This window comes from Eleutherodactylus coqui, chromosome 13 (assembly GCF_035609145.1).
Source record: "Eleutherodactylus coqui strain aEleCoq1 chromosome 13, aEleCoq1.hap1, whole genome shotgun sequence".
In the NCBI taxonomy this organism is placed as follows: Eukaryota; Metazoa; Chordata; class Amphibia; order Anura; family Eleutherodactylidae; genus Eleutherodactylus; species Eleutherodactylus coqui.
In genome coordinates, this window is record NC_089849.1 from 71611293 (window position 1) to 71627462 (window position 16170).

Sequence of the window (16170 nt, forward strand, 5' to 3'; positions counted from 1 at the left end):
CTGGCGTCCCCACATTCATCTCACAATTAATGGGTCCACGCGGTAGACCTTTATTAGAAAATGAGCAGTGTGAGCAGGTCCTGTCGTGGATGGCAGAAAGTGCATCCAGCAATCTATCGACCACCCAGAATTCTGCGCCGTCCACTGCTGCAACTCTGAATCCTCTGACTGCTGCTCCTCCTTCCTCCCAGCCTCCTCACTCCATTACAATGACACATTCTGAGGAGCAGGCAGACTCCCAGAAACTGTTCTCGGGCCCCTGCCCAGAATGGGCAGCAATGGTTCCGAATCCTCTCCCACTGGAGGAGTTTGTCGTGACCGATGCCCAACCTTTGGAAAGTTCCCGGGGTCCGGGGGATGAGGCTGGGGACTTCCGGCAACTGTCTCAAGAGCTTTCAGTGGGTGAGGAGGACGATGACGATGAGACACAGTTGTCTATCACTCAGGTAGTAGTAATTGGAGTAAGTCCGAGGGAGGAGCGCACAGAGGATTCGGAGGAAGAGCAGCAGGACGATGAGGTGACTGACCCCACCTGGTTTGCTACGCCTACTGAGGACAGGTCTTCAGAGGGGGAGGCAAGTGCAGCAGCAGGGCAGGTTGGAAGAGGCAGTGCGGTGGCCAGGGGTAGAGGCAGGGCCAGACCGAATAATCCACCAACTGTTTCCTAAAGCGCCCCCTCGCGCCATGCCACCCTGCAGAGGCCGAGGTGCTCAAAGGTCTGGCAGTTTTTCACTGAGAGTGCAGACGACCGACGAACAGTGGTGTGCAACCTTTGTCGCGCCAAGATCAGCCGGGGAGCCACCACCACCAGCATGCACAGAGATATGATGGCCAAGCACCCCACAAGGTGGGACGAAGGCCGTTCACCGCCTCCGGTTTGCACCGCTGCCTCTCCCCCTGTGCCCCAACCTGCCACTGAGATCCAACCCCCCTCTCAGGACACAGGCACTACCGTCTCCTGGCCTGCACCCACACCCTCACCTCCGCTGTGCTCGGCCCCATCCACCAATGTCTCTCAGCGCACCGTCCAGCCGTCGCTAGCGCAAGTGTTGGAGCGCAAGCGCAAGTACGCCGCCACGCACCTGCACGCTCAAGCGTTAAACGTGCACATAGCCAAATTTATCAGCCTGGAGATGCTGCCGTATAGGGTTGTGGAAATGGAGGCTTTCAAAGGTATGATGGCGGCGGCGGCCCCGCGCTACTCAGTTCCCAGTCGCCACTACTTTTCCCGATGTGCCGTCCCAGCCCTGCACGACCACGTCTCCCGCAACATTGTACGCGCCCTCACCAACGCGGTTACTGGCAAGGTCCACTTAACAACGGACACGTGGACAAGCACAGGCGGGCAGGGCCACTATATCTCCCTGACGGCACATTGGGTGAATTTAGTGGAGGCTGGGACAGAGTCAGAGCCTGGGACCGCTCATGTCCTACCCACCCCCAGAATTGCGGGCCCCAGCTCGGTGGTGGTATCTGCGGCGGTGTATGCTTCCTCCACTAAACCACCCTCCTCCTCCTCCTCCTCCTACGCAACCTCTGTCTCGCAAGCAAGATGTGTCAGCAGCAGCACGTCGCCAGCAGTCGGTGTCGCGCGTCGTGGCAGCACAGCGGTGGGCAAGCGTCAGCAGGCCGTGCTGAAACTACTCAGCTTAGGAGAGAAGAGGCACACGGCCCACGAACTGCTGCAGGGTCTGACAGAGCAGACCGACTGCTGGCTTGCGCCACTGAGCCTCCAACCGGGCATGGTCGTGTGTGACAACGGCCGTAACCTGGTGGCGGCTCTGCAGCTCGGCAGCCTCACGCACGTGCCATGCCTGGCCCACGTCTTTAATTTGGTGGTTCAGCGCTTTCTGAAAAGCTACCCACGCTTGTCAGACCTGCTCGGAAAGGTGCGCCGGCTCTGCGCACATTTCCGCAAGTCCCACACGGACGCTGCCACCCTGCGCACCCTGCAACATCGGTTTCATCTGCCAGTGCACCGACTGCTGTGCGACGTGCCCACACGGTGGAACTCTATGCTCCACATGTTGGCCAGGCTCTATGAGCAGCGTAGAGCTATAGTGGAATACCAACTCCAACATGGGCGGCGCAGTGGGAGTCAGCCTCCTCAATTCTTTACAGAAGAGTGGGCCTGGTTGGCAGACATCTACCAGGTCCTTGGAAACTTTGAGGAGTCCACCCAGATGGTGAGCGGCGATGCTGCAATTAATAGCGTCACCATTCCTCTGCTATGCCTCTTGAGAAGTTCCCTGCAAAGCATAAAGGCAGACGCTTTGCGCTCGGAAACAGAGGCGGGGGAAGACAGTATGTCGCTGGATAGTCAGAGCACCCTCCTGTCTATATCTCAGCGCGTTGAGGAGGAGGAGGAGGAGGAGCATGAGGAGGATGAGGAGGAGGGGGAAGAGACAGCTTGGCCCACTGCTGAGGGTACCCATGCTGCTTGCCTGTCATCCTTTCAGCGTGTATGGCCTGAGGAGGAGGAGGATCCTGAAAGTGATCTTCCTAGTGAGGACAGCCATGTGTTGCGTACAGGTACCCTGGCACACATGGCTGACTTCATGTTAGGATGCCTTTCTCGTGACCCTCGCATTACACGCATTCTGGCCACTACGGATTACTGGGTGTACACACTGCTCGACCCACGGTATAAGGAGAACCTTTACACTCTCATACCCGAAGAGGAAAGGGGTTCGAGAGTGATGCTATACCACAGGACCCTGGCGGACAAACTGATGGTAAAATTCCCATCCGACAGCGCTAGTGGCCGAAGGCGCAGTTCCGAGGGCCAGGTAGCAGGGGAGGCGCAGAGATCAGGCAGCATGTACAGCACAGGCAGGGGAACACTCTCTAAGGCCTTTGACAGCTTTTATGGCTCCCCAGCAAGACTGTGTCACCGCTCCCCAGTCAAGGCTGAGTCGGCGGGAGCACTGTAAAAGGATGGTGAGGGAGTACGTAGCCGATCGCACGACCGTCCTCCGTGACGCCTCTGCCCCCTACAACTACTGGGTGTCGAAGCTGGACACGTGGCCTGAACTCGCGCTGTATGCCCTGGAGGTGCTTGCTTGTCCTGCGGCTAGCGTCTTGTCAGAGAGGGTGTTTAGTGCGGCTGGGGGAATCATCACAGATAAGCGTACCCGCCTGTCAACCGACAGTGCCGACAGGCTTACACTCATCAAGAGGAACAAAGCCTGGATTTCCCCAGACTTCTCTTCTCCACCAGCGGACAGCAGCGATACCTAAGCAATACGTAGGCTGCACCCGCGGATGGAAGCATCGTTCTGTATCCCCATCAAAAACGTGGACCTTTTAGCTTCATCAATCTGTGTATAATATTCATCCTCCTCCTGCTCCTGAAACCTGACGTAATCACGCCGAACGGGCAATTTTTCTTAGGCCCACAAGGCTCAGTCATATAATTTTTGTAAACAATTTTTATACGTTTCAATGCTCATTAAAGCGTTGAAACTTGCACCTGAACCAATTTTTATTTTAACTGGGCTGCCTCCAGGCCTAGTTAAGCCACATTAACCAAAGCGATTTAATGGGTTTCACCTGCCCTCTTGGTTGGGCATGGGCAATTTTTCTGAGGTACATTAGTACTGTTGGTACACCAATTTTTTGGGGCCCTCGCCTACAGTGTAATCCAATTAATTTTTTGCCCACCTGCATTAAAGCTGACGTTACATCAGCTGTGCTGGGCACTGCAATGGGATATATTTATGTACCGCCGGTGGGTTCCAGGGAGCCACCCATGCTGTGGGTCCACAGGGAGTTGTAACTGCATGTGTCCACTTCTAAAGAACCCCAGTCTGACTGAGGCATGCAGTGTGAGCCGAAGCCCACCTGCATTTAATCGGACGTTACCTCAGCTGTGATGGGCACTGCAATGGGATACATTTATGTACAGCCGGTGGGTTCCAGGGAGCCACCCATGCTGTGGGTGCACACGGAATTCCCATTGCGGAGTTGTACCTGCCTGTGACTATTTATAAAAAACCGCGGTCTGACTGGGGCATGCAGACACCTTGACAGAATGAATAGTGTGTGGCACATAGGTTATCCATTGCTATGCCCACGTGTGCAGCTCCTGATGGCGGTGGCACAGGATTATATTTCTCATTGCTTCTGTACAGCATTGTGGGCTATCGCCCGCGCCTTTTAAAGAGGGTCGCTGCCTAGCCGTGCCAACCCTCTGCAGTGTGTGCCTGCGGTTCCTCCTCATGGCAGACGCACTTATAAATAGACATGAGGGTGGTGTGGCATGAGTGCAGCTGAAGGCTGCGCAGGGACACTTTGGTGTGCGCTGTGGACACTGCGTCGTGGTGGTGGTGGGGGGGGGGGGGGGGTTGGGCAGCATGTAACCCAGGAGAAGTGGCAGCGGAGTGTCATGCAGGCAGTGATTGTGCTTTGTTGGAGGTAGTGTGGTGCTTAGCTAAGGTATGCATTGCTAATGAGGGCTTTTCAGAAGTAAAAGTTGTTGGGGGGGGGGGCACTCTTGCCGCTATTGTGGCTTAATAGTGGGACCTGGGAACTTGAGATGCAGCCCAACATGTAGCCCCTCGCCTGCCCTATCTGTTGCTGTGTCATTCCCATCACTTTCTTGAATTGCCCAGATTTTCACAAATGGAAACCTTAGCGAGCATCGGCGATATACAAAAATGCTCGGGTCGCCCATTGACTTCAATGGGGTTCGTTACTCGAAACAAACCCTCGAGCATTGCGAAAATTTCGTCCCGAGTAACGAGCACCCGAGCATTTTGGTGCTCGCTCATCTCTAATATTAATGTGATCATTCTATTTAGTTTGAAACGATTTTTTTTGTTTTGCTACTAATGATGCATGGGTTTTATTTTATTCCATTCTCATCGTAGTATTTTTTGGTGATATCACTTTTTTTTCTAATTTACTACCACAAATATTTAAGCTGGGTCCTTCTTGCCTTTCCAATGATTGTTATATAAGGGATGTCTAGTTTTCGTGCTGTTGGACTGAATGACGGTTTTTCCTTTTCTGCTTTTATTGGATGTGTTTTTGGGCTAATGGATGACAGCTATTCCAGATTCGGAGAGGTGAGTATGGAATCTTTGGGGGGTGCCGTGTCGGACTCCGCTGCAATATTCCGCTTGCGGAGTCCGACACGGCCGTTGGCATGAGGCCTTAAATATCTAATTGCTTATTTCATACACTCATATTATTCTGTATTGATTTCTGGTTGCACCTTTTTTTTTTTTTATTTAGCAACTTTTAGGCAGTCTTTAAAGGGGTTCTGTCATTAAAGAAAAAAAAAATCTATACTTCCCTATTGTTCCCCCGTCAGTCTACCTACCAGATCTTCACCTCACCTATCTTCTCCAGTCTCCTGCAGTCCGGGGAGGTGGGGATTCCTCTGCTTTTTGTGAGGTTACGTACATTGCCAGCAGTCTCCTTCCTGCTAGCCAATGTACGTTACATCATAGCTCACAGTCCAGCAGGGGGAGTGCCGATCTACTTCAGAGACTGCTCATGTGAGTTGCCTCTGAAATGGATTAGCATTCCTCCCTAGGTAGTGAACGCTACAGCACAGGGACCTGACCTTCACTGACCTGGCCGGGAGGAATGTCAGGCATGCAGCCTTCCTAACATGCCAGCCAGCTTGCAGTGAGGTTACCCAGGGCACTGCAGAAGCTCAGCAGTGAGACGATGCAGTAAGTAGACTGCCTATGGAGGAATAGGGGAGTATAGCATTTGGTAATAGTAATCTATATACATACAATTTAGTCGCTGTACTAACACTTTTGCTAATTCTGAGTTTGTGTCTATTGTAGCTGACTGCCTGGTAGAGACTTTCTCTCTTTATATAGAGAAGTCTCTGTTAACTGGATTTTTTCTCAAATGTAGCTGTTGCTCTACTGAGCATGCCCTGTACTGGTCCCTGATATACCCAATGCTCACTGAGCATGCTCTGGCGGTGCTCCTGGATTGGTAATAAAGGAATGACTACAATTGGTGGATTGTGCTGTCCATTATGAATGGCAAGCACGGATAATGTCTCCTTATTGGATGAAACTATATGTATGTGATCCCATTGGAGGTTGTACCAGCTATTTGCCATTTAAGGGCTGTCAATGCAACGCTGTTTTCAATACAGCCCTGTTTTTTGCCTGATGACGTCTAGTGGACAGTGGCTAGTGATTATATTTTAGTTCAGGACTTTCCTGTTGTTCTGCATATACATGTGGGGGATGGTATCCATCGTTCAATCACTTCATATTCCAGCATAATAGGAATCGGCTTGGTGACCTCCCAATTTCCATACCATTATGGCATGATCTATCACCCAGGACTACTTTGGTCTATAGGAGCTGCAAGCGTCTTTGTAATTTTAATATTTTCATAGTTTTTTGATTTCACTTATATAATAAAGGTTAGGTTTTACTTCGGTGGGGGTCTTAACAAATAGGCTTTTGGGTGCACCATGGTGACTTTCATTGCTTATTAGAATAGTGGGTGTTGCCCAATTGGGCCACTTACCAATTTTGGCTTTGAGCTACTCTTGAGGGCAGCACTTTTGGTCCCCTGCTTGTCACTCAAAATGGGATCTGGTTTTAGCTACAGGGATATAAGGCCATTTCCCCAAGTGTAGTCTTTGTTTAATGGCAATGGACACAGGTCAGAAGCACAGTAACACTGTATTGGAAGGTTAAGCATGAACTTAAGACCCATTTACACGGAATGATTATTGCTCAAAATTAATTCAAGCAACTGAAATTTGAGTGATAGACATTACATGTAAACGCAGGCATCGTTCACTTTTTGTTTGAACAATGATTTTAAGGTGAACTTAAAATCCATCATTCAGCTACGGGAGATAAAGCAGTTTGCATTTATCTCCAGTAGAGCCTCTCCTGCGGGGAGCCAGCAGATTACATTGTATTCTGCCTACAGTCCCAATGACAACAATGCAGCTGCTTGCACAGTTGGGTGTGTGACTAATGACATACTGGGCTTTGCAAACAGCTCCTGGAAGCTCATTGACATGCAAATGATGATGATAAAGTTTTAATGGCAATTACTGGCCATTAACACTTTATGCAAATAGATCGCAAAATCTTTCAATCCTTCAGTCGTTTGAAAGATTATCTTTGTGGGTAAATGAGCCTTTAGTCAATATATAAAGCAGAGGTCAGGACAGGTGGCATTTTTGCATAAAAATGAAACTGGCAAAGAGTCAGGGCAGGCAGCAGACATATATAATGTGGTCAAGGTACAAGCCGAGGTCAGGACAGGAGAAGACTGGAAAGCTGTATGCATAAGGCGTGAGTAAAACCGGGATGCAACCGCACCTTTGTAGAACCATGTGGAACGAATTGTTCAAGCACCATGCATGTGGAGGAGATTGCCTTAAATAACCAGGGAGCTGTCTGATTAACACAAGCTTTCAACTGCTTCAGTTTCTTTAACCAGCTATTATATATCCTATTATCGCTTGCTGAAGAAACCAGAGTAGTTTCAAAAGCTTGAGCTGTAACGTCATCTCTTTCTGTTAGCCGGTAAAAGGTATCCGGTACATGGGTTTTAGAAAAGAACACCAGAGGATCTAGTTCAGTGCTTGGCCAGAAAGTTTAGAAATCCTATGAGAAGTTTAAACTTCCCATTTCTGCCTATGTCACACTTCATTCAGATTGCCTTCTGCTGTTTTACATCCCAGCCATGGCTTGTCCCAAAGTGGATGGCAGTGGATGGCCACACGTGCGTCACTGCTCCATTTACTTCAATTGGACCATTGGAGATGGGCAAGTCAGCTATTTCTGGTGTCCCGTTGACGTGAATGAAGCAGCGATGTGCATACACAACTATCTACTACCATACACTTCGAGAAGAGCCATATATTGCAGTTCCAATTTGCTAATCAAAAGCCCAAATTCATTGCCTAATTGAATAACCTGGGCCTGAAGGAATGCAGAGAGAAGGCCCCGATGATCACACTGGTGTCAGCTTTTGCCAGGTGTCTTTTATCTTTATGCTCTTTCCATGGCTCTTGGGACAGTTCCTCACCCCTTTATGGTGTATGGTAGAGTACCTCTAAAGAGGGGGAGTCCTGCGCAAATAATGGCCAGCCAGTAGCAATGGAGATTAGAACAAACTGGTTCGTACCCACTCTTTCTAAGTAGCCGCTTTATGGTACTTACAACCCTGCGCACATGTATTTCTGGACGGTGTGAAATCCGGCTATTTTTGTATTTCCTTCAAATAGGATCCAATCCTGTTTGTAGCACAAAATAAAGGGACGTCTCATGAACCGCAAATATGGCCGCCTTAGGGCTTGTTCACATCAACATTTTGTTTTCAGTTCTGTTGATCCATCAAAGGAGTTTCAAAACTTAAAACAAGCAGAAAGTGAACAGAAAAGACACGCTTTTTTTGTTTACCTCCGAGGGGTTGCTGATCCGGGGATTTATTTTGATTGCCTGACTGAGTCGAGAATTAATTTTTTTTTCACTTAAATGAGGACATTTTGGCTTCTTCATTTTCTCTTTTTTGCCTTCCTCTGGATCAGCATTGTTAAAGGGTTGAACTGGGTGAACTTGTCTTTTTTCGGCCTTACGTACTATGTTACTATGTAATTTTAGCCAATAGATGATGGAACTGGATGGAAGGGTTTGTTTGGTTCCATTTAATGGATCTGTTTTTAAATATGCATGCACTGAAGGAAAGAAAAAAAAGACAAAAGATAAAACAGATCCATTAAAAATGTCTGTAAGAGGAACGAAATGGAAACGAACTGATAGAAATGGTCCATTTTATTTGATGAATCCATATACCGGATCCTTTAAAACCAAAAAGGCTCTGTTAAAAATGGAAAGTAAATTTCTTACGTAAACTAGCCCATACTGTAGGGGGAGCTTTGTTTTTAGGCTCTGCCCACATCTGCGCCAGAGACTCCATTCTGAGCCTTTGATACGGATCTGGCATGAAATACGGACACAAATGTCCTGCATGCAAAATGCAAGAAAGGTTGACTGGAACCAAACGGGCCCGGTTGTGGTCAGTAGGGTCTGTTGGCTGCTGTTTGTCTTCACTGAACCATTCGGCCAGGAGATTACGTTTGCCTGCTGTCTTAACTGTGCAGGAAAACAGAATCCCTAACACAGATGTGAACATGGCTTTATTTAGCTTGGGTGGAGTTGACCTTTCCCTTTTGAATCACTTACCTTTATTTCCAGAAAAAAAATCTGGCAGGTCAGTACTTGTTTCAATTTTTTTGATGGAGAAAAGAAAAAAAAAAAAGACGGAACGGAAGTAAACTAAAACAAAACCAGTTCCAAAGAAATCAAGAATAGAGATGAGCGAGTATACTCGCTAAAGGCAATTGCTCACGCGAGCATTGCCTTTAGCGAGTATCTCCCCGCTCGAGACCGAAGGTTCGGGTGCCGGCGCGGGGGAGCGGTGAGTAGCGGCAGTCAGCAGGAGGGAGCGGGGGGGGAGAGAGGGAGAGAGAGATCTCCCCTGCGTTCCGCCCCGCTCTCCCCCGCAGCTCCCTGCCCGCCGCCGGCACCCGAACCTTCAGTCTCGAGCGGGCAGGTACTCGCTAATGGCAATGCTCGCTCGAGCAATTGCCTTTAGCGAGTATACGTGCTCCTCTCTAATCAAGAATGACTTTTTTACTGGATCCATTTTTTTGTACTCGGATGGGAACAGAAAAATGAAAAACAAAACTTTGATGTAAATCCAGCGTAACCAAAATCTGTTTTCTCCAGTATATCTACTTCTAGGGATTTAAGGAGTTAGTTATGTATTTTTGGAGAAATGCAGAATCTTTCTACACTTGCTCCCCATAATATAGAGTATATTGTATTCCTAGCAACACAAATGGATCCAGTAAGTAAAGACCTCTTACAACATTAAACATGACTGAGTATAATAAGACAAGTTTTTGTTTTTTTGAAATTTCAATTTATTCCACTTTTTTAGTGTTCTGTTATAGTAAACAGCTTTACATGTACACACCGCATATTCTATTAGTCATGTAATTCACTGTACATCATATAGCTGTGGATCACCCTTATATTTCTGGGTTCTCCAGGCATTACTTAGATAATAGGTATTTGCAATAATGATCAATAGTTGTTGGACATTAATGGTGTTACTTATAGTTGTGTTATAGTGTATTCGCAGTATATACGGCACACATGCCAGCACTAATTATATTCTCTATACAGTATATATATAGTTATTAGCAGTTAGGTTTGCTTTTCGTCTGCTACATGTACAGTATGCTAGAATTTCTCAATGTTAATGTATCACTTGTCCAATAAATGCCTAAATGTTTATATATTGTGTGACAAGTATGCAGTACATGTACATACAAGGTACGCCGCCTCATTAAAAGTGCAATGGCTTTCAGCTGATCATATTAGTACATGCATACAGGATAGTGTGGCTTGGCAATTGCAGATTCAGAATGGCAGACATATGAGATGACTTGAATCAAGTTGGGGAAGATCTTCTGGAGGATCCTACAGGTCAGTAGTTTGCAGGTCAACAGCATCACAGTTACCAAGACTGTCCATTAGGTGCCTGTTTAATTGGTACAGTTGTTAGAATTCTAGTAATTGCAGGTATATGCCCATTTTTCTTCTAGTGCATATTCTTAGATACTACTGAACATGTTTTTAGAAAGTGTGGACTACATATATGCTTTATCAAGGGCCCATAAACCCGGAAATACTTGTACTAGGCTTTAGCATCACGGTAATACCTGATATTACAGAAAAAATGTATGGCCGATGCCAGAGGAAAACTCATTATGGAACTGCTCTACTAGTAACTAATGTCACGATACAGTGATATATCCATCTGTAAGTGGGGCTCCTATAGATGCTGCTCCTATGGATGAAAGTGTGAAAAAAGAAAATGACACTGTAAATGTCCCCTAGAAAGCTTATAATGTCACGGGGACTAATATATCAAAATCAATCCATCCCCTAGAAGGAGTTGTCGGAATTAAATGGCACGGTCTTTTGTGTGATTGTACATTGATATAAGTAAGTGATTTACAATATGTGAGCAAAAGGATTTATTGCAGCAAACTGACCCCTTAAAGGGAGGCTCTAGTACCCTGTTGTACCAACTCTAGCTTGGATACAAGATGTGATACAGGCAGGCATGGAGGCTCTAGTACCATGCTGGGCCATCTCTAGCTTGGAGGCAAGATGTAATACGGACGGGCGTATGGTATCCTGCAGCATATCACTCCAGATTTGTTGCAACTGAGCCTCTAGATTGTGAAAATTGTAGGCTGTCAAAGTTTGCGTCCCAGATGGTCCCATACATGTTCTATTGGTGAAGTATCTGGCGACAGGGCAGCCATGGAAGTGGCTGCCCTGGAGAAATGCCCCTTGGAAGCCCTGCCATGAGAGACAACACATGCGGCTGCAAGATGTCCTGAACATTTTACTGAGCTGTCATTGTCCCTTGTACCACTACTAGGGGTGACAGACTGTCATATGTGATGGCCCCCCCAGACCATCACACCAGCAGTAGGGACAGTGTGCCGCTCCACAGCAAATGCAGGATTGAGGCGCTCACCCCAAGGCCAATGAGCATGGCCGTTGTCAATGGGTGTCAAAGATGGTACACATAATAGGCCCTGTGATACCAAATATCTTTAAGCCAAGCACCTGGAAATGGTTCCGACAGACACAGGTGTAACGATAGTGCCACCTGTCTTTGGATGGCAGATAATGAAACCGTTGGACCTGTGTTTGCTTGTCGGACAATTAGATGATCCTCTCTACTGGTGGTCTGTCGAGGGTGACCCGAGTCTGGTCACCTTGTGTGCGAGCCCTCACACATCGGCTGGTCCCAACACTTCCTAACAGTCTGGTCAGAATGGCTGGTGGGGGACAATTCGTCGATACAACCATCCAGCTTCTCGCATCCCAATAATGTGCCCCCCTCAGACTCTGGTAATAGGGTGAAATCTCTGTGTTATAGAGTCGTCTAGTGGTCAACAATCTCTACACAAGCGAAAGAAGAGGTCCCTACACACAAGAAGCCTCTGTGAGCCTTTTTAAAGCCCGGGGGGAGAAACCACTTTTAGGGCCTCCGGTGACGAGACCGCTCATCTAAACACCACAACTCTAATCATTTGTATATCTGCCTGAGATGGAACTGCCTGCCAGGTTTTTAAAGCAAAGCGACAAATCTTTCTAGGAGCTTGGTTTTTTTTTTGTTTTTTTTTACAAAGAGTAATAGTATATAAAATATACCCCAAAATAAGTAAAAAAAACCAAATTATAGAATAAAATACATATATAAATATTTTTTAAAAGAGCAAAAAATCCATTGCCAACACAAGCTGTTGCCATATCCATCCTGTAATCAATACAAGTTGTATTTTAAAAAGACCAAAACAAAATAGGGGACCCATACCTATATTTTTTTAAACTAGTCTATTAACATTAAAATAAAGAACTCTTACACATCCTGAGTATGTGCCTAGAGTTACTAAAAACAGGCTAGATGCTTATCTCAAAGCTAATGGCATTGACAGTAATCACTAGAAATGAAATGTGTAATGTAGTAGCGTAGTTAGACTTGTGACCCGCATGAAAAAGTTCAGTATGGGGCCCTCCTACAACTTTCTTCTGTATCATTGGGTCCCTTAAAAAAAAATTAAAAATCCATGCAACACCAGCATCCAGGGACATTGCTAGAATCTTAAAAGATGAGGCAGAGGCTTAAAAGATCAGGCAGAGGCTAAATATAGGGGACCTCAATGCAAAATCTCTAATATGCACCCCCCCAACCATCCATGCACATTTATAATTTTGATGTTTTCTTATATGATAGTGGGGACTTTGGGCCCCCTACTGCTCCAGGGCCCGCTAGAGACTGCTGCCTCTGCACCCCCTATAGTTATGTCACTGGTATAATGTGAAAAGTGTATAGAACTGGCTGAACTATGCTTAATTTTTGGACTAAAGCCTTTTACTTACGATTACGGGTGATTTGTCTTTATATGTAAATACGAGACCCGACTGAGCGAGTGAGTGAGAATCACTTAAAAACCAAATTACTCTTGGCCTGTTAATCTATGAACGACTGTTTACTCTGAATGGAGCTGGGTGGCCAAAATATATATTCCCGACGCGTTCCACCTCCATTCAGTGAGTCATTGTCGCTCCTGTGCTTTCGCACGCGGGTGATAATCGTTGGGACGGCTGTCGTCCCTTGTAAAAATACCTTTTAGGCTTGGTATTTGCAACTTAAAAAGGGTCCTTTCCGATAGAATGATTATCTCTCTGCCGTGCTTTCATGCAGGTGTGATGATCGCTCAATGAATGGACGTTGAGCGGGTGGGAGATCACTTCTGGCCACCTGTCTCCATTCACAGCCGTTCATAGATTACACAGGCCAATCATCCAGTTATGAACAATGCATTTGCCTAATGACCTAATGAGCGGTACCATGGTGTTTAATTCGTTTGACTGCTGGAGAGCTGTATGTGTGCCGGGACATGTTTCAACCCCCAGAACTCGGTAGGTGGACGAAGCAAACGGAGTTCTTAAGGTGTGTGGACGGTGTTGGGGTATGACCAATACTCAGTAAGTGACGTGTTGGAGAAGTGTGTGAAGAATGGAGATAATATCTGACTTCCTTTGTAGGGTTAAAAAATAAATTCTCGAGAGGGCTAAAATTTGGTCACTTGCCCAGATGTTTTTATTTCCCTTCCTCTGGCTGTAGTTAGCATTAGTTCTATATGTTGAGAAACTTGTGTTTAACCTTTTTATAGATCTAAGTCCAATTAACCACATACCATTTAATCTAGTTGTCTTCTAGTCAAACAGTTAGGATACCCCTTTAATGACGTTCTCCTTTTCGAGATTTCTTTGTTGGTACTTTACAGCTACGGAAAGCTCCTGTGTCTCTTATCTGTTGCCCACGGTACTGGGATGGGCTTGCGCAAGTGGCATCTGGGCGGAAACGACTACTGTCCATCCATCTGTGTCCAAAGAAATAGTATTAGCTTTGGATTAGCATTATGGAAGTCATGGTATTTTAATCAACTCTTTCATGTCATGCAGACCCACCTTCTCACAGCTGCCAGCTGGCAGGAACAGTGCCAAGGATTATTTGCCAGGGTCAAATTTTGCATGGTTGAAAATGGGGCGTTGGCAGGAAGCTGGCTTAGCTTGTTTCCTTCAATATTAAGCTTCTTCAAGGTTGTAACTCCAGCAAAAGCTTTTTCTGAAAACTAAACCAAAAATATGTGGGTTTGGCTACGAAATGAGGAACAAACATTCTACCTTTTTTCCTGATCATTACGAATGTCCACATCCTTCACTCCAACTTTCTCACCCACTCTTTGAGCTCCCAACTTTCTCTTGCCATCAACTGGACTCTCACTGGAAATTTCCACCCTCGATTGTAAGGTGCCCTATGATCTTATGTAGGCTCTGGCATACTTGTAGTTAGCAAAGATTCCTACAGCAACCTGTCCATTCATAATTGGTGGATCTTTCTCTGTCCTGACAGAACGTGTTGTGGTGGAATTTTGGTAACTTTCACTGAGAGCTGCTCTATGTTCCCTTCAGTTTTTTTTTTTACTAGTCTGAAATAAGCAGTGCAGGTCCCCTCCTCCTAAGGAGTCATAGACAGGGACTGCTTTGTGAATCGGGGAGAGAGACTGCCACTTACGAGACATCATGTCAATAAACAGGGTGCTATTAAGGGTAAAGAAATGTTCTTTTCTTAGCAGTCGGAAGAAAAGTTACTGTAACTGTTTAGTGACCTCTTAGCATGTCTGTATATAATCTTCTCTCTGCTTAAATGCTGGTTTTTACATTTTTTTGGAACCCATGTAAGGGGTCTGGGATAAAACGATGACATTTGTTTTGACAACTAAAACGTCTTAACGCTAAGTACCCACCTTCTCCAGACCCATGTGCTCCAGGGATAGAGACTCCATGTACCGGCCAAAGGACTGGAACGCATAGTCAGGGATGACTTTGATTGGGTTTCGGGATATCCTGAAGTCCTCTACTACCCTCAACTTGCTAACAGCAGCAAGTGGGTAAGTACTTAGTTGGTTTCCATCTATGTGGAAGATGGCGAGGTTTTCCACTTCATCCAGAGACCCTGGATGCAGTGTAGTGATGTCATTATCGGCCAGGTACAGCCACCGCAAGTCTTTGGCACCGGTGAAGGTCCCCGCTTTCACTTCCCGCACCTTGTTGCTGTTCATTTGAAAGATGAAAAGATTGAAAAGTGGTGACAAGAGTCCTTTGGGTATCTCAAGGATTTTGTTGTGGTCCATGTATAAATAAGTGAGCTCAGACAGTTCATCAAACGCACCAGTACCTATCACACTGATGTCATTGTGGGATATATAGAGATAGACGAGTTTCTTAAGACCACGAAACGCCCCGCTTGTAACCTCTTTGATTTGACAGTGCTGCAGGTGCAGGGACACCAGACCTTTCATTTCCTTGAATGAATTAGGAGCTAGAACGGGGAAGAAGTTTTTCTGTAAGTTTAGCAGGCGAGTTTGCTCCGGTATCTTTGGAAGCTTGGTTAACCCTGCGCTGTAACAAATCACATGCTGCAGGTCCCCTCCATGACAGTGACAGTTTGTGGGACATGCCTGTAGAATGGGATATGCTGTAGCCAGTAGGCTTAGGATGAGAAAGAGACTGAGGTGTTCCATGGCGAGAGCGCACAGCACTGGCAGTATGAGCGAGACCTTCACACACAGGCCTATTTATATCATATTAAATTATAAAAAAAAGCAGACCGCGCCAAACAGTCATGTGGAGGAGGCAGATTTTGGGAGGTGTGTGTGTGTAGTTAACCCACTACGAGAAGCAGACTGTGAACCTTATAAAACTCAAGGTTGTGAACTGAGAAGTACCTGTTAAAAGTAGCTGTCTTCCAGAGGCATAAAAAAGTTTGAAGAATTTTTAGCATTGCAGGGCTAAGAACTTTCAGAGTTTGTTCTTTCCCACTCTTTCCTCTAGATATTTGATCTTAGGTCTGTGTGTGCAAAAATATGCATTCACGTATATTTAGCATGTAGTCTAGCAGATAGTGTGGGACTAACAGCAAAGTACAGTTGCAAGAAAAAGGAAGCGAATCACTTTGGGAATTTTTATATATAAACATAATAAAATATTATGATGGTGTGTT

At 46.2% G+C, this 16170-nt stretch overlaps 2 protein-coding genes across 2 annotated transcripts in view; one reads left to right on the forward strand and one right to left on the reverse strand.

Moving 5' to 3' along the window:
- ACSF2 (acyl-CoA synthetase family member 2) overlaps positions 1 to 16170 on the forward strand; it is a 99873-nt gene that overhangs the window by 69269 nt on the left and 14434 nt on the right. The window lies entirely within an intron of this gene.
- Positions 9946 to 15700, reverse strand: CHAD (chondroadherin). Its single transcript, XM_066585824.1, has 4 exons — positions 14915 to 15700; positions 14076 to 14239; positions 13802 to 13987; positions 9946 to 10557 (listed from the first exon to the last, which is right to left on the reverse strand). The coding sequence occupies exons 1-3, from the start codon at positions 15689 to 15691 to the stop codon at positions 13846 to 13848; spliced, it is 1083 nt and encodes a 360-aa protein (XP_066441921.1). The 5' UTR covers positions 15692 to 15700; the 3' UTR covers positions 9946 to 10557; positions 13802 to 13845.